Raw genomic sequence first — 23,599 nt, 5'->3', positions numbered from 1 at the left:
AAGTATGTCATTAACATATAAACTCTTTATGTCATTAATATAAACTTATCTATCCTCTTTTGAAAATCAAATCCTAATAAAGGCAGTTACTTTTATGTGAATTTGAATACTAGATTGTGGATACCGGTGTTCAATTAATCAATGTGGTGGTTGGGTTTCAATTAACCAACATATCTCAGGAACGGCCAACCTGAGAACTGTAAATACTTTTTTCGGCATTCATGTCTTAATTTATTTCATTTGTGTTATCCGATATTCATGTACGTTAAAATGATAGAAAAACACTACAAGTTTGTGTGAAAGCTAGCACATGCACATTGTTTCTGGTACATGTAGAAGCACATGTTTGAGTCAGTTACACGTGTTACGTGTGAGTACCATTGTGTTTACCATGAAAATTCTTGCATGAAAATAACTCTCGGCAATGGGATAAACAACTCAAAAGAAACAGGCAGCCTACTGAAGCAAACATGTCCAGGACAACAGCCATCAGTGTCTAATGAAATGATTAAATTAGTGTGAAAAATTTTCTTACATAGCTTGAAGAAATCCATGTGGACGGGTTCTAGACAGTTGGGCATTCCTAAAACAACTGTTCAGAGTGTGTTAAAAAGACGATTATGTTTCACTGCTTACAAAATTCAGGTTTTACAACCAACTTTATCCACAGGGCAAATTGAAACAATTTGATTTTGCTGAGATATTTTGGTTAAGTGATGGCAGGATGATGATCTTTTAAACAAATTCATTTTCGGTGATGAAGCAATGTTTCATGCTTCTGGACAAGTACGTCGGCATAATGTTCATACATGGATTACTGAACCTTGACATGCCGTTATTGAACATCAGCGTGACAGTGACAAAGTGAATGTGTGTGCACTATTGGGATGAGACAGAGTAATTGACTCCTTTTTTGCTGAAAAAACAATAACGAGGAACATCTTCCTGGATATATGTTAGAAGGGTATGCAGCATCCCAGAAACTGGAGAGTTTGTCAGTTAGATGGAGCTCATCCACATTTTGATGCAGGATATTTTCTTAGTGAAACATTTCCTCAGCAATGGGTCGGACGAGAAGGGTGGATTGCCTTGCCCTCTCAGTCTTCGACTTTATCCCTATGGATTTTTATTTTTGGGGTTATATAAAAACATGATAGTATTCTGTTCAAGTTCGAAATCTGGACCATTTAAAAGAAAGGATCACTGAAGCTCTTTTTTGTATCATGCCGGATGTTCTATGGCATGTATGGTAATAGAATGAACTTTGTTATATTTAATTAGGGTAATTGGTATCGATGAATTTTAAAAATTTTGTAGGTTATATCAGTTACCGATTATGTTGCTCTAGTCATTGGAAGTTTCATATGCAAAAATATTTTTATATACTGTTACGCTGGGCTCATGATCAAGGCTTAATTATTAATGAAAAAAGTACGGCTGTAATGCACATCTGTTGCCCAAAATCTAAAATTATTATAAAAATTATTTTTAAAAACACGGATTTTATTTGTTTGCAAACTTCTTCACCTTCCTGCTATTGCCCTGTTGTAGCTTATAAATTGGAACATAAGTATTTAGGCATTATTATTGATGATTTTTTTACGTGGTCTAAGCAAACTAGTGTTATTTCTGCCCGATTGTTTAGTATACAATGTAAAATGTATAACTACAGTTTCGTTTCCCTAATTATGTGTTAAAAATTATATATATTTAAGTATTTTTTCTTAAGATATGGTATTCCTGCTTGGGATATGCTGAGGATTTTATTTAAACGTAATCATTCTATTCAAAAACAAGTAATTAAAACTATTCTAAAAGTCTATAAGAATAGACATATTTCAACAAATATCCAAGATTTTAATACAGTCAGCAGACTTCTATCACCTAGACATCTGTTAAATCAAAATATTATTATGGATAACTTTTTCTCATAACTCTTAAAATATATATATATATATATATATGAGCTATGAAACTCGTAACACATTGGCCTAAAAATAACAAGTATGGCTATTGTACGTTTGTCATATCTTGTAAAAGATTTTCTCAGATTTATCACCAGGCACATTAAATTTCATTTCTATGAAGAAGTTGAAGGAAGACATTCTTAATTTTTGTTTATTTAATTAATTTAGGTAACATGAAGGAGAAAATTAGAGAGCAGAATATTAATGTTTATGAGGATAAGGAGATTTTCTGTTTTGTTTATGTTACTCGTAATTAATAATAAATTATGAGTTTATCTTATTTTATTTTTCAATTGAATTACTTTTTTTTGTTTTAACTCTGTATTTGCTATTTATATGGAAAACCCTGACAAATTGATATCAGTTTAGGGAATCCGATAAAAATGTAAATTAAATGAAATACAAAAAAAAAAAATTTATTTATCTGTCTGTCTGTCTAGTGACAAGACAGACAGACAGAAATAAATAATAGCAAAGAAACAGACATTGAAAAATTATAATTAATAAATATATTTATATACTTATCAACAAACATATCAAATTCAATAATAAATTGATAAAATTTCATAGACCTAACATAATGATTTGAATTTTGTAATATTATTCTCTCTATCTTGCCATGATAGATGTTGGTTGTTTGAAATATTTGTATGGATGTATTATATATATTAACTTTTCCAAATTAGTGAAAAGTTATTAGACATAATGCAAGAATATGGTGTATAGAAAATCCTAGAGAAAGTTTACAACATATATGCAATTCCCGTAAAAAGAACGTGTTTTGTGCTGTATCTCGTGAAAGGGTGTACTTTTTTCATGAAGTGACAATAACTGGAGTAATCTATCTGGACATGGTAAGTGAATGGCTAATACCTCAACTTGAGGAAGATAACAACTTGGTTTTTGTACAAGATGGTGCTCAGCCTCACTGGCACTCACTGGCCTCACTGGTCAGAAATTGTCTGGACGAACACCTTCCCAGATGATGGATTGGCCGTACAAGTGAGGAAAACATGGTGTTTAAGCTTATTACCTTGCAACTACTTTTTATGGGGTTATATAAAAGAGAAAGTTTTTGTACTGCCCTTTCCTGTTGATATCAACTTAAAACACCTCATCACAAATGTTGTTGTTACTGTGACCAGCATATGCTTGCATGTATTTGAGACAAATTCGACTACTGTGTTGATATCTGTTAGGTTTCAAACGGTGCATGCACTAAACATTTATAAACAAAAACTTAAAAAATTCTTCAACATAGTCATGTAAATAATCATCTGAACTCTTAGAAAATAAATTTGTAGTAAGCTATCGAAAGTGTATATTTCATTTGTAATCATTCTGTATTTTAATTGCATATTATGTGTAATTTGTAAAACATCATCTGATGATTGAGCTGTTGTAAGTTCTGAAAGTAGATTAAACTAAGTTTAACAATGAAATAAATAATATAAATTAAAACGTCTAATTAATTTATATATATATATATATAAAAGTCAAATTACTTTAACATTACATTGTGCACACCTGTACATAGAACCTTGCAACTCTTCGTTACAGATGCTGTAGTAATACAATTGGAAGAATGATTTCACTGCATATGACAGATTGTGGAAGAGTTCTATTTTTTAATTGGGAAAGGCTTAATTTCATCATCAATAGAAGTAGAAGAAAAAGGAAATCTATTGTCGGCAGCATATCCAGAAATAAACAAAAATAAGTTCATAAATGAACTGAAATTTTTTAAGTACCAAATAAAAAAATTTATTGGAAAATAAAGATCCGAGTACTACTTATCATTTGGATATTTTGTCTATACTGAATGGGATTTAGAAGAATCATATTCAAGTATTATACGAGCTGTATGCATGTTTCTGACAATGTCAGTGATAATAACCATGGCCAAAAGAAGTTTTAGTAAATTAAGAATAATCAAAAATTATTTGAGAGTAGTACTTCAGATTTAAGCCTTTTGTTAATAGAATATAAATTAGTGAGTGATTTGAAATTCAACAATATCATTAATGATTTTGCTATTTCAAAAACAAGAAAAATGAAACTATAGATGCATTTTTTATTTAAATTTGAATAGTTAAATTAGTACCATGAACAAATGTTACGTTTTATTGTATGTAAATTTATGTTTTACATTTTTATTGTTTTAAAAAACCTTAATTTTATAAAATTTAATTTTATTGTAATAAATAATTTTCATAATAACATTATTTCTTTAATTATGTTTTTGCCATTTAGCTATTTAAAAAAGACATGAAGGGGTGTCATATCTGATATTTGCCAAGGGTGCTAAAATCATTGATATGGCTATGTATATATATTACCTTAAGTATCAAATTTCAGCCCCTTAGGGGTGAGCAAGAGAAAATTTCTTTTACAACTTACAACCTTGTGTGGGAATATTTCTGCCAGTTTTCAACATTTTCTGTCCTGGTATCCTTTCTAATTCTTGTCTAATTAACCCCAGAAGTATTTTTAATGAAGTGATTATTTTTACTCTTCTTAAAGATCCTTAAAAATAACAAATTTCAATCCATCAGCTTTACAAAAGTTGCAGATTGTGAGCCAGTGTGATTTTTTTCGATTTATGTGCATAATATATATATATATATATGGTATAAAAAACAATTTTTTTTTTTTAATGTAGCTAATCTCAAAAAAAAATCAATTAAAAAAAATCTTGTATTTGGTTTGTTTCAGCAACTTCACAATGGTAATAAGACAAAAAAAGTAAATAGATAATCATTAAATAAAATTTTTTTATTAAATTTCATAATTATTATATTTTTAAAACTTAATTCATATTAATTATTGTTGATCTTTTTTTCAGGAAATAGATATTGATGTAACATCAGAAATGTTGTTTCCTGTGGAACTCAATAAATGCTTAAAGGAAAAAATTGAAGTATATGCTTACTTTTCTTATTTAATTAATATATTTTTTGTTAGTGTTTATGCATATAAAATTGGTCATAATTAAAAAAAAAAAAAAAAACTTTCTTGCAATAAGAGGAAATGAATCAAGTCTTATTCAGATTCATATATCAGAGTATTAATTTGTCACAAGTTTTTATCAGCTATGGTCAAGCTGTCTTGAGCTAAGGAAAAAAGTACATTGTGAAGGTGAAACTATTTATACCTCAACTGAAGAATCAGTTATTATAGTTTTATTTTCCCTGCTAAGTCAAAACAATGTTTATATCATGTTGTTTCCTGACAGAAAGTGTTACATTTATTTGTCACTTTACACTATCTCTTAGTCTTTCATGTGACTTTGATGCATGCAAAGTACCTGAGGGACAAGAGGCACCACTCAAAATTACTTTATCTGAAATAATGATATTTGTCATATCGTGTATTAATCGCATAATGTCAAAATATTGAGTATCATCATATTATGTAGCAATCCCACAGTGAAGGTGTGTGTTATTTATAGGATTGAATAGCATCTGTATTTCAGTGAATTTGGCATGTTGATAAGTCATTTACATTAGAATCAGTGAAAAAGGCAATGGAATTCACTTCTAATTTTTTCCTAATAAGTAAAATATTAGTTCTTTTTAATCCTGATAATGGTCTATGAGAGTTTCAGAAGTAACTTGAGACTCATATCAGGCCAACTAAAACTCCTACATTCATAGCAGTTACATTTATTTCATGATTTTATTGATGGGTTGTAATTCAAACTGTATTAGTAATTTTTTTGTAGGATGAGGATGCAAATTGTGATTTGATGTTGTCTTTTACTTTTTAAAAATGGAACATTTTGAAAATATCATTCAATATGTTTATCATAGTTCAGGTGATAAAAAAATATTAACTATAAAATAATTTCTCAGATATGATGCTCATTTAATCTTTTTCCTAGATCATTGGACAAAGGTTATGTACAACTTAAAATAGACACACTGTACACACTACTTTTATTATGGTTTGTTCAATACTCTGTTATTTTAGAGCAATTCACAAATCCTGCCACTTAAACTACTAATTGCATCATTTGATTGATTAACTTCTGATTGCATGTAGTTATCTGTACCTATAAAGAAATTTGTCCTGATTGACTGATTATATGCATGTAATTAAACCCAGTAATTACAATTATATAAATTTGATTATATACATGTTCAACAATTATATACATGTTCTTCTTATGGTGCAAGTGCACACTAAGAAAGGATTTTTAAAATTTCGAGTTTAAAGGGTTAAAATGGATTTTGAATCCTTTTTGAAACCTGGCTATTTTTTTTAATTTCTCTGTAACAAATGAAGATAACCAGATTTTTGGTGAGTGAAATTTTCATGTAAGTATCTGAAAACTGATTTCTTGGTTTTATGAAATTCGACTTTGAAGGGGTTCAACAAAAATTTGAACAGTGATTGCAAATTTTCCCCAATTCCAACTGTACTAAATCAGACATTCATTAAACTGGGGCTTGCAAATACTCTTCAGGTAAATATTTAAAATTCATATTCGGTTTGTTTTATTTTGATTTTTAAGGGGTGCAACAGTGTAAAAGTAATTAAAAATTAAAAAAAAAAAACTAAGTATGGTCATCTCCTAGTCGTCTTTGTCGGGTAACGTTAAGAACCAGGCAAATATATTTAAAAATATACATAGTTACAACTCTGATAATTTTATTAAAATATTAGATTTCTGCAACAATTTCTATAAAACCAGCATTCTTGAAAAATTTCATATATATTATAACAACAATAAATTAATCAACAAACAAATCAAATTTGAAGGTGTAATTCTATTTAAACAAATTTATCAAGTTGCCTAACTTGATTACCTACCTCCTTCGACTATTATTCATAGCAACTAAGACATTCTTACTGAACTGATATAATTATTTTTATACAAAGATGACCAGTTGTTATGCTTTTAATATTTTATAATATCTTTAATTTATGTTTTAAATTACAAAATGTTTTTCTTCTGAGGATGGTCCGAAAGACTAAGGGACCAAACCAAAAGCGCTAGGGATATGATATAAATTGTTGGTAAGGCTGACTTTTAAATTATATCTAAATATATTTTAACCCACCTGGAAGTACGAATAACCAGTTACAACTATTATCTTTAAGATGGAGGCCGACTGTTATGAAACCCACATTCCTAGATCATTCAAAGTTTCGGGTTTTGTACTGTTAATTACAAGGCACAGATATTTTTTTAATAAAATGAGCAGGCTTTAATTTTTCTTTATCATTACTATTCTTACAAGCATGAGTTTACTGAGAACAGGGGATCGAAGGAGCAGAGTCATCTGGCTAGACAGGAAGGGCGAGTGAAACGAGCCATGACTGGTTAAGTTCATGATTCCTTCATAAGGTCTCACCCTTCCTGATTAAAAAAGTAGTTTCAGGTTTGTATGGGTTCACCAAAGAACATCAGGAAATTAAGGGACAGATTGATACTGATCGAAACATTTAATGACAAGCAGAGTAGATCTCTCTTACGTCTTACTAATATGAGCAGTATAAATGTAAGTGCGATATGCCACAAAACTTTGAATACCTTTCGAGGAGTGGTCTTTTGGAGGTTGACATAGCTGAAATTGCCAATGAGCTTCGTCCTCAAGGTGTTGTAGAGTTGAAGCTTCTCCTTTATATCAATATCTAACCTTCCCATACCACCAGAGAAAATAAAAGTAAGTTAACTGTCTGTTTGAGTACAACCATTCATCCCCAACCCATGGTGACGTTTCCAGTGTCAAGGTTCTGTCCATACATATTGCTCAAAAACTCTAATTTGTGCTCAATGTACTAAAGAAGGTCATAACAACACTAACTGTCAGGAGGAAGAAAAATGTGCTAACTGTGGTGGATCACATTCTGCTTGCTCATGAGAAGGCCTAAGAAGGGAAGGCAGTTTTCAAAATCTGTACCAAGCAGAAGCTAACTTTTCTCGCTGCCTGAAGAGAACTCGCATAACCTGGTTAAAGCAGACATCTCTTTTACTGTCGTGACATCAAGTCACACCTTTGCAAATGCACTACAAGCACCTACAATTAATTTTATATATATATATATATATATATAATCTTATATCTATAGTTACCTTTATTTGTGAACATTATCCAGTGGAAAGTTTGAGGTCTTTGGTCCTATATTGAAGATATTAAGTATTGATGTGTGCACAAGGACCTTGGATAATGTGCTTCCAAGAAACACACCTTCTGCAAGAAGATGCAGCAGTAACACTCAGGGGCTATTTCTGTGTGAGATACAACTGTCTCGTAGGCAGTAGAGAGAGTGGTAGAGTTGCTATCTTCATGTGGGATGAGATGTTTGCTACAAGGATACCACTAGCTACCTACCCTCATTCCTGCTGTTGCTATAAAAATCTCTAATCCCTTCAAATTTCATATCTGGAATTTATATCTCTCACTGAGATAAAAGCTCTAGATATACCAAATCTCATACAAATTTCATTGCCATTGTTAATAATAGAAAACTTTAATGCCCACCATATTTCATGGGGCTTATCAATCCACTCCTCTCAAGGAAATATTGTAAACAGAGTGAGACAAGACTTACACCTCTGCCTGTTGAATGATGGATCATGTACCTTTATGTCATTGTTGTCTGGCACATTGTTCAACATCAACCTCTTCTTATGCTCACAGAGTTTACCTCCTTGTAATTATTCTGTTTGTAATGATTTTTACGGTAGTGACCATAGACCAACTATTATTACTTCTGATGTCAACTATGTGGTGAACAAAAGACTACAGAGAATGGGTTGTTGATGAAAAAACAAATTGGAACAGTTACCATAAAGCCTTCCCATCACAGTGTTATGATAGTGCAGATGCCCTTGATCAACTTACTCTTTTACCTCCCTTTCTTTTTCCTGTTTAGCCTCCGGTAACTACCGTTTAGATAATTCTTCAGAGGATGAATGAGGATGATGTATGAGTGTAAATGAAGTGTAGTCTTGTACATTCTCAGTTCGACCATTCCTGAGATGTGTGGTTAATTGAAACCCAACCACCAAAGAACACCGGTATCCACGATCTAGTATTCAAATCCGTGTAAAAATAACTGGCTTTACTAGGACTTGAACGCTGTAACTCTCGACTTTCCAAATCAGCGCGTTAACCACTAGACCAACTCGGTGGGTTCTTTTACCCCCCTGGTAGTCAAGAATGCTAGTAGATACATTCCACAAACATCTGGAAACTCTAGACGTCCCTCCATTCTTTGGTAGAGTGATAATTGCCAAAATTCGATTAGGAGATGATGGCAGGCACTGTGTAAATTTAATCACAGATCTAAAAATGAACATCTGAATTTGTACCATAAGGCTAGAGCATTATGTCATTTGATATTCTTAGATGCAAGGATCAAGTCATGGACAGATTACACACACACACACACACACACACACACACACACACACACACACACACACACACACACACACACACACACACACACCCAAGTTGACTGTTTGAAAGAAGTTTTGAAATAAAATTTTCATCTTATCATACACAATAAAAGATCAAAAACTCCTTTTGTCATTGAGCAAATGTTTTTACTAATTCCTCTCAAAGACAAATCCAGATGCAGTAGTATACATGGGTAGATCAAAACAGAATAATATCGCTGGATGTGCATTTGTATTTAATGACAGAACCTATATGTTTTGTCTACTTAGGATTAAAAATGTCTTCACTACTAAACTGTATGCAACTACTAAGGGCTTTGAATATTATTAACCCAAAATACTGTCATATCCTTATTTATAGTGACTCGTGTAGTGCACTCCAAGCTTTAAAAAATTTCTATTCTAGACATCTGATCATCACCAAAATCTATTATGCAATTTCTGAGTAGAACCATTGCAAAAGTGATTTTCTGCTGGATCCCATATCCTTATGGCTTGCATATGTTATGCAGCCTTACATCATAAATTCAAATTGCCAAGGAACATTGCCAAATCTTGGGAATGATAAGGAGGCTTTAAACTGGGTGTTGTTATTTTTACGGAGTATCAATATTCTTCGTAAAATTTAATATTGCTTTGCGTGTGAAACCAAGAGTTAATTTTTGATTTTATTTTTTATCCATGTATATTTTTTTCTATTACGATTTTATTTTATTATGTATTTTTTATTATTTTATTTTTAATACTATTATTATTATAGTTTTAAACTTAGCTCTTTAATCGTTTTTTGTTATCCAAGAAGGGGCCCTTTACACTCATCTTGGACTTCGTTAAATTTTATTTATGTTTATTTAATTTGCTATCTTTACTTCCTTGTATGAAATAAAGGAAGTATTGTGATAGCAAAAAATTTTGGTTTTCAGATTTCAATAGAAATATCCATTTTGACCATCTCTGAATCCACTTTTACTAGTTTCGACGTGTATGGAGGTACGTATGTATCTCGCATAACATTTAGCCATAGGATGTTGAAATTTTGGATTTAGAACTGACGTAACTCCTAGTTGTGCACCTCCCCTTTTGATTCCAATTGACTGGACCAGAAGTGTCCAAAAAGGCCAAAATCCAAAAAAAATTTATTTTGGATGTTTTCTTAACTGAGTTATAAAAGACCTCATTGAGAGTTTTTCAACGGTATATCATAAGTGTTACTTATTTTCACTGGTTCCAGAGTTATAGCCAAATAAAATTTTAATTCATGAAGAACTTGAATCTTACAAGGGGAAGGTATATCGGTTCAAATCAGAGTTCTCCTTTTTTTTAACTTTTGTTTAATTTAAATATATTGATTTATTAATAATTATTAACCTGTGATTGTACTTGCTAATTATTTAAAAATAATTAACCAGTAATTATTATTAAATAATCTATTAGAGATAGATTATTACAATAAGTAATAATATTCAATAACAACAAAAAAATACCAAAAAATATCAGAAGTTATTAATGAAATAAAATTTTATGTACGTTTCATTTTAAAAAAAAATGTGATATGTAATTTAATAGGCATACAAGGAAGTCATGTAGTGTCCACATCAGATTTTTTATGTTTACCAACTGATATTAGTTTTAAGTAAATTTTTTGTGATGTTAGTTGTAAGTTTTTGTTTTATTTTAATATTTTTGAATTTGTTCTAGTTATCTTTTTTTTTTGTTATTACATGTTTGTTCTGGATGATAATGCAAAAGCATTTCTTGCCCACAAAAAAAAAAAATGATTAAATATCCCGTGACCTGCAATGGGAAATGCAAGTAACCATATAGCATGGGCAAAGCTGCGATGGGGATGCTAGTTATTACATAAAAGAGCAGCTATAGAGATGAAAGTTATTATTTCATGTCATTTAATTTCCTACATTATTTCTTATATTATACTACTCCTTACACCATGCTTTGTCTTATGCATATTATTCCATAGAAATCCATTTCAATTATCAACAATTGAAAGCCCAATTGAAGCTCTTTTCAAGTCCAATACTTTGGCTCCATACATCCATCGCACCTAATGAATAGCTTTTATGGCTCTTGGTACCTTATAATCCTTTGTCCCATCACTCCTCTGATCACATTCCTTACTTTAATTCTTTATGACTTCATCATTAACTTTCAAAAATCTATCTTAATTACCACTAATGAATTCTCTTATTCACTCAAATTAATCTTCAGGTCAGTTATCATATAGCTAGTTACCATAGCTTTATTGCCATGTAATTCAAGTTGTCATTATCTGTTTCTGCAACCTGGTCATCCACAAATTATAATTGTGAATATCATATCTTTCTCCATAAAATTCCCATTCTTCCATATTCCTAATGCTACTTTTCCAAAACAATTCCAAGATATAACTTAAAAAAACAGATTATGCCTATGTTTGATAAAATCTTACAATTTGCTTCCAAATTTATTCAGAAATACAATAATCTCTCTTTACAATTAACATATTTATAAGTCAGATTTTGTTTCTGAGGATGACACATGGAGGTTACTATAATTTAGATCATATAAAGTGCGATCATGGGGTGATATAGCTTTATGATCAGCAAACTGCTATTTACTATTTATTTGATGTAACACTTACCTCAAAGAAACTCTATCCATATTTTATTTTATAAATGATCATGATAGAGAGGAATAACCTTTTAAGAAAAAAAGAGTTTGAATCACTGTAAAGTCTCTATTTTGTTCAGGTACTAACTGAAGAAAATGGTAGACTCCAAAGATCATTAGAAGAAAGTGAAGCTCAGTTGAAAGCTTTAGAGTTAAAGTGCCCTCCAGCATTACATGGCAGAGCATCAGACTTGGCTGCTAGTAAAATAGTAGAATTAAGCAAAAAGATAAGAGAATTAACTGCAGAGTTAGAAGTCACAAAACTGAGGGCACGTAATGCAGAATACCAACCAATTCAGAAGAAATGCAAAGAAAAAGAACAGGGTAATAAACAAAGAACTAGCTTAATGACAACAGGTTAATAATAAACTAAATTTCAATTATTCTACACAGTAATTCTACTGTTAGATTGACTGAGTTATTGACTTATGTATTGTAGGTTTTTGGGATACATAATGTAACCTAATTAGTCAGTTCTTCTAAAACAAACACACTTCCCTAGTACATATTAGTGGTAATTTTATGTATTTCTAAAAATACACCTTCAAATTTCTTCAATTAAACCTTTTTATAATGTGGTTGAACAGTCTTTTGTGATTCAATTCAGAGAATTATTTTGTATGTTTTTTATATTTATAAAATAGTATTAGGAAACAGTAGAAAATGTTAATATGGATTATGGTTTCACTGTACAGTTCGGTTTTATTTTATTTTGGTTTTTCACTGGCAATAAATCCTAGGTAAGATAAAAATGTTACATGTGGTTGTGACCGTGTTCCCATGCAACAATAAAGTGAAAGGTATCTGCCACAAGATTAGATAATATTGGGAGATTTTAATAATTATACTGCCTAAGATTTCAGTTAAACTAATATATTGATGTACAAGATTTGGGAAGAAATCAGCAGTTAAAAGTTTATTATTTATTGAAGATGGTAAAAGGTATGTCTGTTTTTGGGTTTTGTTTTATAAGAAGAAGAATAGGGTAAAACCTAAACTTATGTTTCTGCTCTCCAGATCTACAGGGCCATATTGTGCTAATTGAAATGTTAATTTGCCAATTAGAGCCAACATTTATGAATAAACTTGTTAAATTGAGGTAGAAATACTTGATGCCATTCCTTATTCTCTCATTTGATGAAATTTACAAAAAACTAACCAATCCTCCTTCATAAATGGTAAAACCATTAAATGGATATCTCCTGTTTTCAAGAATTTAAGAGATTTTTAGTTGATGTTATGGCTGCAAAAATACATCATACATATAGGATTTAGGAAAAGGCAGTATACTCCCAGATGGAATGAATAAATTTGTATATCAGCACAAGAGATAGATATTCTAAAGCAACATCTTGACTTCTGTACAATGAAGGATGCCAAAAAAACCTAATGAATAAAGGCAACTACGAATTTAGATTTTATCCACCCCCAAAGGAAGGCTTAATCTCTCCTAATCTTTGAAAGTTTCAAACAATTTCTTAATCTTGACTTTGAAGTAATATGAAAGTTTACTTTAATCAACTGACTGATGTCTCCTATGAAAAATACATATATATCATCCTAAAACAGAATAATGAATTTTAATGATTTTTTTGAACAACAGGAATGCTCTCTATATTAAAATGTAGGTATGACATCTACATTAAATCTCCTCTTTAGATGTTCTATTTTTCTTTCATGTGAATATATAACTTCAAGTTTACTTAGCATTTAATTCAATGACAGGATGGTTTCAATGATGCTGAATTTTTAATTTTTGTTATGTCTTCCAGATTGAATGGTTATCTGTAATGTCTTCTTGCTTTCCACATCTGATTAAGGAAACTTAAAAATATATACTTTGAGTTATCTTTAGCTTTTACAACTCTTTCTATTAATATTATGCTTCCACTGATAAATTAACTTATTCTTTCAATCTTGTTGTATAGATAAATTTTTTCATATCCCATCATTCTATGTAGTAAAGGTAAATGGACTTTTTGCAGTCTTGTTTTTCTGACTACATAAAACTGTATTTTATGTTTATATGTGATGTTATATCCTGTAATTGTTGTGATTGTTATGCAAGATGTTTTGTCTGAAATTATGATAATTAATTTGATAGCTTTTAAAAAACACTCTGCATAGTTAAATACATTAAAAAAATGGTTTCAGCTGCTGACTTTTCAACAAGCAGATACATTCTTCTTGTATAAAAGTGTAATTCATTCATTCTCGTAAACCCTTTTTTCAGTTAGGCTAAAATCCTATAATTTAAAAAAAAAATGTGTGACCAAATACTAAAGTGCAATTAATTTCATTGTATATTGTGCCACAAAGTAAATACATAACATATAAAGATTTTCTTATTTTATATTATCCATATCAGTGAAAAAATACAGTTTTTGTAGCTACACATTCAATTTTTAATAAAAGGTGTAAAAAGGAACTGATATCAGGTATTGTCCTAGAAACTCTGTTCTCAGGTCTGATAACATTATCGTACAATTATTTTTTAAAATCTATTTACCTAAATTATTTTTCTGCTATTGTTGAAAAATATAGTTTGTCAGTATTTTAATAGAGGCAGTGTCTGTTGTAATGAAATCTAATCACCCTGTAAGTAACATGAAGAATTTTGAGATAGTTTTTTTTTCAGGCAATAATAATCTCCATAGTTGTTCAAGCTACCCGAAAGTTTGAAGCAGTACAAACTACTTTCTCATTCTTTCTTCATGTGGTATTTTAAGGTTAAATCAGTATGGTTATTAAAAGCAAAAATATATTAAAAAGAGCTGCACAAACACAATTATTGTATTCCATTGACATTTGGAGTAGCACAACCTTTCTTCAACTCTACTCAACTTTTTTTTTCTACATTGATAAAATTCTGATTTAGAGATATACTATTAATATGAATAATTAACATAGCTCATAAATAGTAGAACTGGAGAATAATAGAAATCTCATTTTTAGTCAACATATGATCAAGCTCATTTTCTCACTCATCCACTTAATTAAAGCAAAATTGGTACATTACATTTGAGGACAATGAGTTTCTTATTCAGGATTTGGGGTAATATGGAAGACAAACTTCTGTTCAGTCCATAATGAAAAATGTTCATGCATGTGCAGATGCCCATTGAAAATAAGGAGATACAGAAGTCAAAATACACTTTTTTCAGTTCAGTAGTTTTGTAACTGAAACATCAATGCTGACGTAAGAAATAAAAATCTTGGATTGAAAAATATAGTGGTCGGCCCATTTCTAATGCAGGAACTCTGTTTAGTTGGGGGTGGATTTCTTCCCAACATAAATTTCTGATTTTTTAAAAAATTTATGTTGGGAAGAAACCCACCCCCAACTAAACAGAGTTTAACATCCATTCAGTGAGGTTTCTGTTTCAAAAATCAGAAATTTATTAAGTTTCTAGTTTTACCTAGAAAATTTAGATCAAGTCGTAAACTCTGAAGATTTTTTAAAATTATTTTGTAATATTAGCTTATAGAAAGTAATAAATAGCAGATACCATTAATGTTCCAATGTAAAAATTGTCATTCATGTTATTTACTTAATAAAACTGGTAAACATGAATAATTGAAACATTGTTATTGAAACTATGTAAAAACTTATCAATATATAGGTCATTCAAAAATATCTTTACATTTTCATAATTTGCCTTTGTAAGGTACCAATGAAAAGTCTAATCTCTTAATAGGTGCTACACTTGCATAATAAGTAAATGAATAACACTAGTGCAAGGATCCTTTATCTAAACGTACAATAGATAAGATGTAAAAGGTAAACCAAAGCATGGTTTGTCTATCTCTGAAATCCAGTTTTAGAATTTTTTAAGTTATAATTTGGCAGGGAATTGTTGCAAAACAAATTATAAGTGGTAGACTCATGCTTATGCATTTGAAAGCACATAAAGATTTCAACTTTTTTTTCTTTGAGAAGAATTTTGAAGGTACTACTGTAAAGTAAGATCAGGCAAATTATATATGCAATTGTTTTATCAGATTACCAAATGGAGATTTAAATATACTTTTTCTGTAAGTTATTTATGTTCCAGAATAAGCTAAACATGGGTTAGTAAGAAATTTTTTTTATAAAAAATCTCATAGGAAAGTAAAATTACATGTTTGTTTTCTACAATATTGCCCATAAAATAATTATGCAATGCATTAAAAAAAAAAAAATTACTAGGGAAATAAGGTACATCTTGCCTTAATATGTGAGGCACACATGCTGCTCTCACTATGTGAGGAAGTATATGCGCAAGAAATACTATTATAGTATGAATACTTTTTATAAGGAATCTAATGTATAAAAACTATAGGTTTAAAATGTAAAAATTAGCCCATTATTTTCAATATTAAAAATTTTTAACCTATTTGATTGGTCTAGTGGTAAAACTCATTATTATAAATAATTTTTTGATTTTGAAGTCAAGGGTTCTTGTGTTTAAATCCTACTAAAGGTTGTTTGTTTTTGTAAACTAGATCATGGATATCAGTGTTCTTTGATGGTTAGGGTTCGATTAACCACATTTCTCAGGAATGGCAACCTGAGTCTGTTCAAGACTATATGTGTTTACCATTTACAATTACATTCCAATCACTAATGACTAATTGTTGATAAGACTATAAATAAAAACATATTAAAAAAAAATGTTTTTTTTTTATTTAAATATTTATACATATGTTGCAGCTTTTCTAATTGGTATGAACATTTTATTTTCAGTCAATCAATATGTTATGATAAATTATTAGTTTCTGTATTTGTTATAGTGACTGTTTCTAGTTATGAAGTTTTAATACTCAATTTATAGTTCATTAAATTGATCTTATGTATCATTTTAAGTTGTTACAGTGTTCACCTCATTCAGTATCATCACTGTTATAACTTTTAATTCATTTCATTTTCCTCATTAAAATGCGTATATAAAGTCATTTCTGAGATTGTGTCATACACTGTAAGGTATGGCACCTTATTATAACATGTTTATTCACTGCAAAATTAAATTAGTAGTATGCTCCTCCTCCCTTACAATATATACAACCCCTGTTTTAAAGAATTTTCAATACATAATCATGATACTTCATTACACATTTTTCTTTTACCAAGCCAGTTACATATCCATTGTATTTCAATCAAATTTATCATTCTAAAATAAAATAATTTTGTTCATTTATTAATGAGATTTATAGAAAAGAAAACATTGTAATGAGTATGGATAAGACTCATATATTGGAAATGAGTTTAGTTTAAATAGAATTCAATGTAGTAATTTAAAAACATTTTTGTTGGCATCATCATCATTATCAGATGTTAGGTTGATGCAGCAAAGTAGAATACTTGCAGCTAATTGTTAGCTATCTGTAACCGTAATAAAATTATTAATTATTCACAGAAATTTTGCTTGAAGAGAAGGAAAACAATAGTAAAAATGAATCTGTGTTGGCTGCAGAAGTGAAAGATTTAAATGAAAAACTTAATTCTTCAAACTTGAAATTATGTGAAGCAAGAAACCAAGTCCAGCAGCTGAAACATGAACTGAAAATGACTCAAAAGGTAGTCAATCATTTTAGTGAAAGTAAAATTTGCAATTTAGTAATTTTGTTTAAAGGTTTTTCTTAGTATATTCTGTTTCATATAATATAGTTTTATAATGTGTTTGCTAATTAACGGTTTATATTCGATTATTAAAAATAATAATTATGTCTTATTTTAAATAAATTAATAGTAAATATTTGTAAAAATTAATTTTATTTTATGAAAATGATGTTAAGATCCCACAGGATATTTTGAATAAATGTAATACAAGAATGACAAACAAAAAAATTAATGATAAAAGTTTTTATTCTACAAAAAAAAGTTATATTGATTATGGAAAGAGTTTTGACAAAAATAAACTAGAAACTTAAAATCCTGTTAAACTGACTAATTTTTTTCAATAATTTCTACAAGACAAATTATGCAGTTGATACTTAAGTGCTATAAAGGAACAGCCTAATTAGAGAAATTGCAACATTACTAGATGTCACATTCAAATTCACATGTTAAGCACTATCAGCATGAAATTGAATCCAACAATTCAATTTGCTACACAACAGAAAGATCTGATATTTAAAATTGGCACATAGAGAAAGAAATCATTTGTATAAATGAGCTGAGTAAGCTAATCAATGAAAACAAAGAAGTCTGGTAACACATTAATAGCACAGATTTTCTAATCTCTCTTACACCCACAAAAAATATAGGCGTATGGTGTATGGCTTCAAGACGATAAATAAGTTTTACTTCAAGAGAATACTATGAAGTGGTACATAGAAGCGAATGGACATAATTTTCAGAACCTTCTGTAAATTATTATGTAATGTTTGCCAATAAACTATTATTTATAGACTAAAGTAAGTGATGGGATCTCTTTTAAGCTGAATATCCTGTAATCTTCTTCATTCAAAAAATTGAACACAACAGTCAGTGATACCAGTAAATTGAAAAACATTCTTAAATAAAGAAGCAAAAATAAGGAAACAGTTTTATCAGGTAGCAGTAGAATAAGAATTGATGCCTTTGATTAAACTAAGTTGTTTAAAATAATGCATTAAGTTAAGACATGATCTTTACATGAAAGAATTTGGTAAAAAAAATCAATATTTTTACAATCTTCACTATGAATTTAAACAGAAAATTTTTAAACTGTTACAAAGAAGTCGAACCCATTTACTCTAATCCGAGTAGAAATCGATGTTCCAAGATATTTGCCACAGATTTACAAAAAAATTAGACTTTTGTACACCTGATACTCAAGCTGCTGTGCGAGTCTGTGTCAACATATGTGACATTAGAATCACTTTGTGTACAAGAAATAATGAATAACAATCTGCACAGTTCACAAGGAATACAAATATTAAAGAAGGCTAACAGTATGAAAGGTGTGAATTTATTTGAGGATGAACCTTGCATGATGAAAATGAATTTACCATCACAATGTATGTATGCTACTGTACCTTCCAATGGCAGTTGATTGATAAATCAGTTGGTATTCCTCTTGAGATTAACCACCAACATTTCATCTTCAACACAGATAAACATCTTCTACAAATTGTGTAAAAGTCTGTAAAATATTACATACGTATGAAAAAAAAAACATCTTTTTAAATGAATCTACATAATTATGTACTCAAAAAGAAATTGTAATTGCATATTCTTTTTAGAATAATGCAAAGCATATTAAAAGTAAAGTAATGAGCTGTTTGTCAGAACTGAGAATTCATTTTGTTATGTGTACTTTAATAAACAGTTGTAGTATAAATTATACCATTCCCTGGAATTTTTAATACGCTTACAGAACATAAATGTTGAACTGAATACTTAAGTTTTTGTGAGTGTTGGCTGACTGAATAAATAAATTATAATTGCACAGAAATTGCTAAAAATATCTGAATATTATTAGTTATTATTCGATGGTTACTGGTTGCTTGTTAAAAATGAAAAAGTATATTGGGTTCTCTTGTTTTAAACAAGGTGAGAACTATATAAATAAGATTTTGAAAATGTCATTATCTGTAATTAAATTAGTGTGCTAAGCATATTTAATGAACCAATCATTTCAATCAGGAGCATCTCTTGAATTTACAAGTATTCCTGTTTTAATTTTTTTTAAATTCTGTTGAAAATTATTCATATGATACTGTTACCATCATTTTAAAAAAAGTATTTGAAATACCATATTTAATATATTAATTAATTTTAAATAAGATTTTAGTTGACAATCAATTTGGTTTTTGAAAATCCTCAGCTACCATCAACTTCATAATAAAAGTAGTAACAGATGTAATAATACTAATGTTTTTTTTTGCGGAGGGAGGTGGAAATGCATTTATGTACGGAGTGTTGGGTTCCCGCTGATGGTATTATCCAATCACTATCAGCAGACTACCGATTAAAACCACCCCCCTTCCAAACCTTTTTGGTCCTGAGAATGTTGTCGACGAATCGGGCTACACTTTCCCAGCTGCTCAGGTCACGGAGCATCATTGCAACCACGTTGTGGGGGATCAGTGCTCCGAAATCCGCCTTTAGTGTTCCTCGATCTGCCGCCCACCGAGCACATTTGAAAAAGGTGTGCTCAGGGTCATCCCGTACACCGGGGCCATAGAGTCAGTAGGGGACAGCGCTTTCCCTATGACATGGAGGTAAGCGCGGAAGTACCCATGACCTTTTAAAAATTGGGTCATGTAATACTCCAACTCTCCGTCCACGGTCTGACCATAGGGATAAGCCTTGCGGTCCATCGTTCAATGGTCTCGTGGTCCCAGGTCTTTTGCCATGCGAGGAACGTGCGAGTGCGTTCCTGGCAATGGTCTCCCGGTCTTCGCCTGTCCGTCGCCTCCTGTAGATCACCTGGCGCTCCCTTGCCAAAATAGCAATAGGTATGACACTGGCGACCACAAGTACTGAAGGCTCGGAGACCGCCCGATACGCGGAACCAACTCGCAAGGCTGCTGTGCGTTGCACCTGCGCGAGCCGCTTCCGGTTTCTTGCAACTCTTAATGCCTGGGCCCACACTTCGATCGGTATAACAGGATGGAATGCACCGTGGACATCATCAATCGCCGTCTGCTGGCCTTCGATCCGCCGACATTCGCCATGAGCCGGCTGAGAGCAGTTAGGCTCCCGCAGCTTTGTCGGCGGCTCTACGAAGTTGCTCAGCATAGCTGAGTTTCTGGTCAATCATCATACCGAGGTACTTTGCGGCCGGCTTGGTCTCGACAACCTCTACCCCGACCAGCAGTGAGAGAAGGGTGTCGATACGCTTTTTCGTTAGAACCACGATCTCCGTTTTGCTAAGGGCTAGACACAATCCATGGTCGTCCAGCCAGGCACCGACTCTGTGCATGGCTCGACTGAGCCTCAGTTGGGCGCGCTTCACGTCGCGGTCTGCGACAAGTAGCGCAATGTTGTCAGCGTACCCAACCAAGACAGATTTTCAGGCATCTACAGCCTCAGCTAGCCATCATAAACGGCGTTCCAAAGGTCGGGGCCGAGAATCGACCACTGCGCCGCCCTTGACGTGATCGTAGCCCTCGCCAGCCTGCCACCATTCTGAGGAGGGAATAATAATAATAATAATAATAATAATAATAATAATAATAATAATAATAATAATAATAGTAATAATAATAAATAGATTTGTACATGACATCAATATTCTTTTTGATCTATAAAAGGAATCTTCCAGAAAGGAATTTCATCATATTAAGCATGAGATTCTGTTAAAAAAAAATTAATATATGATAATGGGAAGGCATGTAATTTTTTATTCTTGTAAATCAGAAAAAAATTTCAGAAAGTTTTAATAAATTACAAAATATCCAAGATGGATTTTATATTTGAAAAAATATTGTAGGGGTACAACATTTCAATCCTGAAACCTATCCTTGGAATTTATGTAAATTATGTCATCTCATGTTTTGGTAAGTTCATTAAGTATGCAGATGGTTCATCAGTTTTGTTCTCTTAATTAAAACTTTATTATATTGGAAAAACAGTAGGTAGCAGAATATTGAAAGAATGATTTAATGAAAAAAGCTGCGTACTAAATAACTAAGCTTTTGCTCTTAATTTTAGCATGATCATAAAAGGAAATTAAATCCATGCAATTCTTAAGATAGTTACTTAATTAAATAATAGTTACTTAATTAATTGATAGTTACAATCATTAAATCTGATACGCCTAGCGAGTATTTTGTAATATTGTTAGGTAATAATTTGTCCTGGAAATCTTATATTGAGGGTCTGGTAAAAAAATTAAATAATGCTTGTTATTTTGTGACTGTGACTAAAATATGCATCGTCAATTATTCTTAGTGTTTATTATGCCAATTCTGATTTTTTTCTAAATTATGGAATTATGTTTTAGAGCGTCATAAATATATTAAATATAGAAAAGAAGAAGAATGCAGAATATTAGAAAATCAAATTATGGACAGTCTTGTAAACCAGTTTTAAAAAATATAAAATGTTATGTCTTTCAGAAAAAAAAATAATGTTTGAATGGTTTTATTTCTAAATTCAACTTTTCATTATTTAATGAAAAAGAACAAATGCATTCATATCTCATACATTTCATATTATATTATATGGAGGCAAAAATTAAATTATAATTTTCCAAATAATATTGAAAGCATTGAACAGTTTTAAAATTAAAGTATTTCAACAGTATGTTGAACTCAGTAAATAATAGCAACAATTTTTAGTGTTTGTTTACTTACTGACAAAGATACAATGAGATTTTTCATCTGAATCTTCAATAAAATGCATAAACTGTTCCATATTGATCGTTATTTTCTGTTTTTGTTGCTTCTTATCTTATTTTTATTTTCTTTTCTGTTATTAAATTTTATTGTTGTACTGTTGTATATAAAATATAAAAATAGTTATAATTAAAGCATTAATGTTACTGTGACCATGATAGTAAACATTTTAGAAGTGAAGTGAAAGTTGATTATCTGATTAGTTGACATCCCATAATAAAGTTTTAAAGTATGGGATGTTTGAAATATTCTTTTAAATTGATTTTTCAGTAAATTACTTTTACTAGAAAAGTTTTGTTCCTTGAAGGCGAGTAATGTATTACATATTTTTTTTTTTTATTAATCAAATAAATGTAATGTATATATGCGTTTTCAGTTTGTTTTTATGAACAACTTACCATAGTTGTTCATAGCAGCTTTTTAGAGAATAAACCAGAAGAATAACCTGATGTAAGACACAATGTAATATTGTTAAATTATTTTTTAAAATTGATGTTATTGTTTTAATGATAATGATTGTTTGACTTTTTATAGGCACTAACAAATGAAGTTGGCCAAAATGTTTCTGTACATAGTATCCTATCTAATAAGGGATGGCGAGGCCGTGCTCAACAAATTTGTGGACTTCAACAAAAGTTAAGTCAATTGACAGAAAAGCTTGCCAAAAATGAACAGGGGTGTTCAATAAGTAATGGTACATAAAAAAGTAATTTCCATTAAGAATCTGATTCATTTCTAAATTGTGGTTATATTTTTCTCTTTCAATCTGGTAATCTACATTAGTGTTGAGCTTCTTGTAGAGGGACTTACTTTCCTTATAATTTATTTCTTAAAGCTTGTATTTCAGTTATATATCTCTATGAAATCTGTTTTTCTTGTAATGAAAAATTTCAACTTGTAAATGCTGTTAAACACTATACAAAACTCTACCACAAAAGCGTAAATTGTGATTGAATGATGTTTTATATATGCCACCTTCCTTTAACTAGTAACATGGATATTTCCACGTACTCTCTTGAACATTCCACACAACCTTTAACTAGCTGCATATCTAATTATTTTTGTTGAATAAAATTAATAACTAATATCTAAGTAATGGCAACAGATTATTTAAATTTCTTATTGTAATTCTATTCTATATATCAATGGTTTCAATATTTTTTATAAAGGGAGGTGGCATGAATCAGGCCTTTTCATCAGTGTTGTTTAATTAATTTTTATTAAGTATCAGCAGATTTAATTT

The 23,599-nt window shown here is 30.4% G+C and overlaps 1 protein-coding gene across 1 annotated transcript in view; it reads left to right on the top strand.

Moving 5' to 3' along the window:
• Window positions 1-2,818: 2,818 nt before the first annotated feature.
• LOC142317742 (coiled-coil domain-containing protein 13-like) overlaps window positions 2,819-23,599 on the top strand; it is a 57,873-nt gene continuing 37,092 nt past the window's right edge. The window contains exons 1-5 of the mRNA XM_075354291.1: window positions 2,819-2,917; window positions 4,813-4,887; window positions 12,129-12,372; window positions 17,445-17,605; window positions 22,891-23,050. Of these exons, the coding sequence (XP_075210406.1) occupies window positions 2,819-2,917; window positions 4,813-4,887; window positions 12,129-12,372; window positions 17,445-17,605; window positions 22,891-23,050 (739 nt within the window). The remainder of the gene's footprint in view (window positions 2,918-4,812; window positions 4,888-12,128; window positions 12,373-17,444; window positions 17,606-22,890; window positions 23,051-23,599) is intronic.

This window comes from Lycorma delicatula, chromosome 1 (genome assembly GCF_047948215.1).
Source record: "Lycorma delicatula isolate Av1 chromosome 1, ASM4794821v1, whole genome shotgun sequence".
NCBI classification, from domain to species: Eukaryota; Metazoa; Arthropoda; class Insecta; order Hemiptera; family Fulgoridae; genus Lycorma; species Lycorma delicatula.
This window is presented reverse-complemented; position numbering and strand designations above follow the sequence as displayed.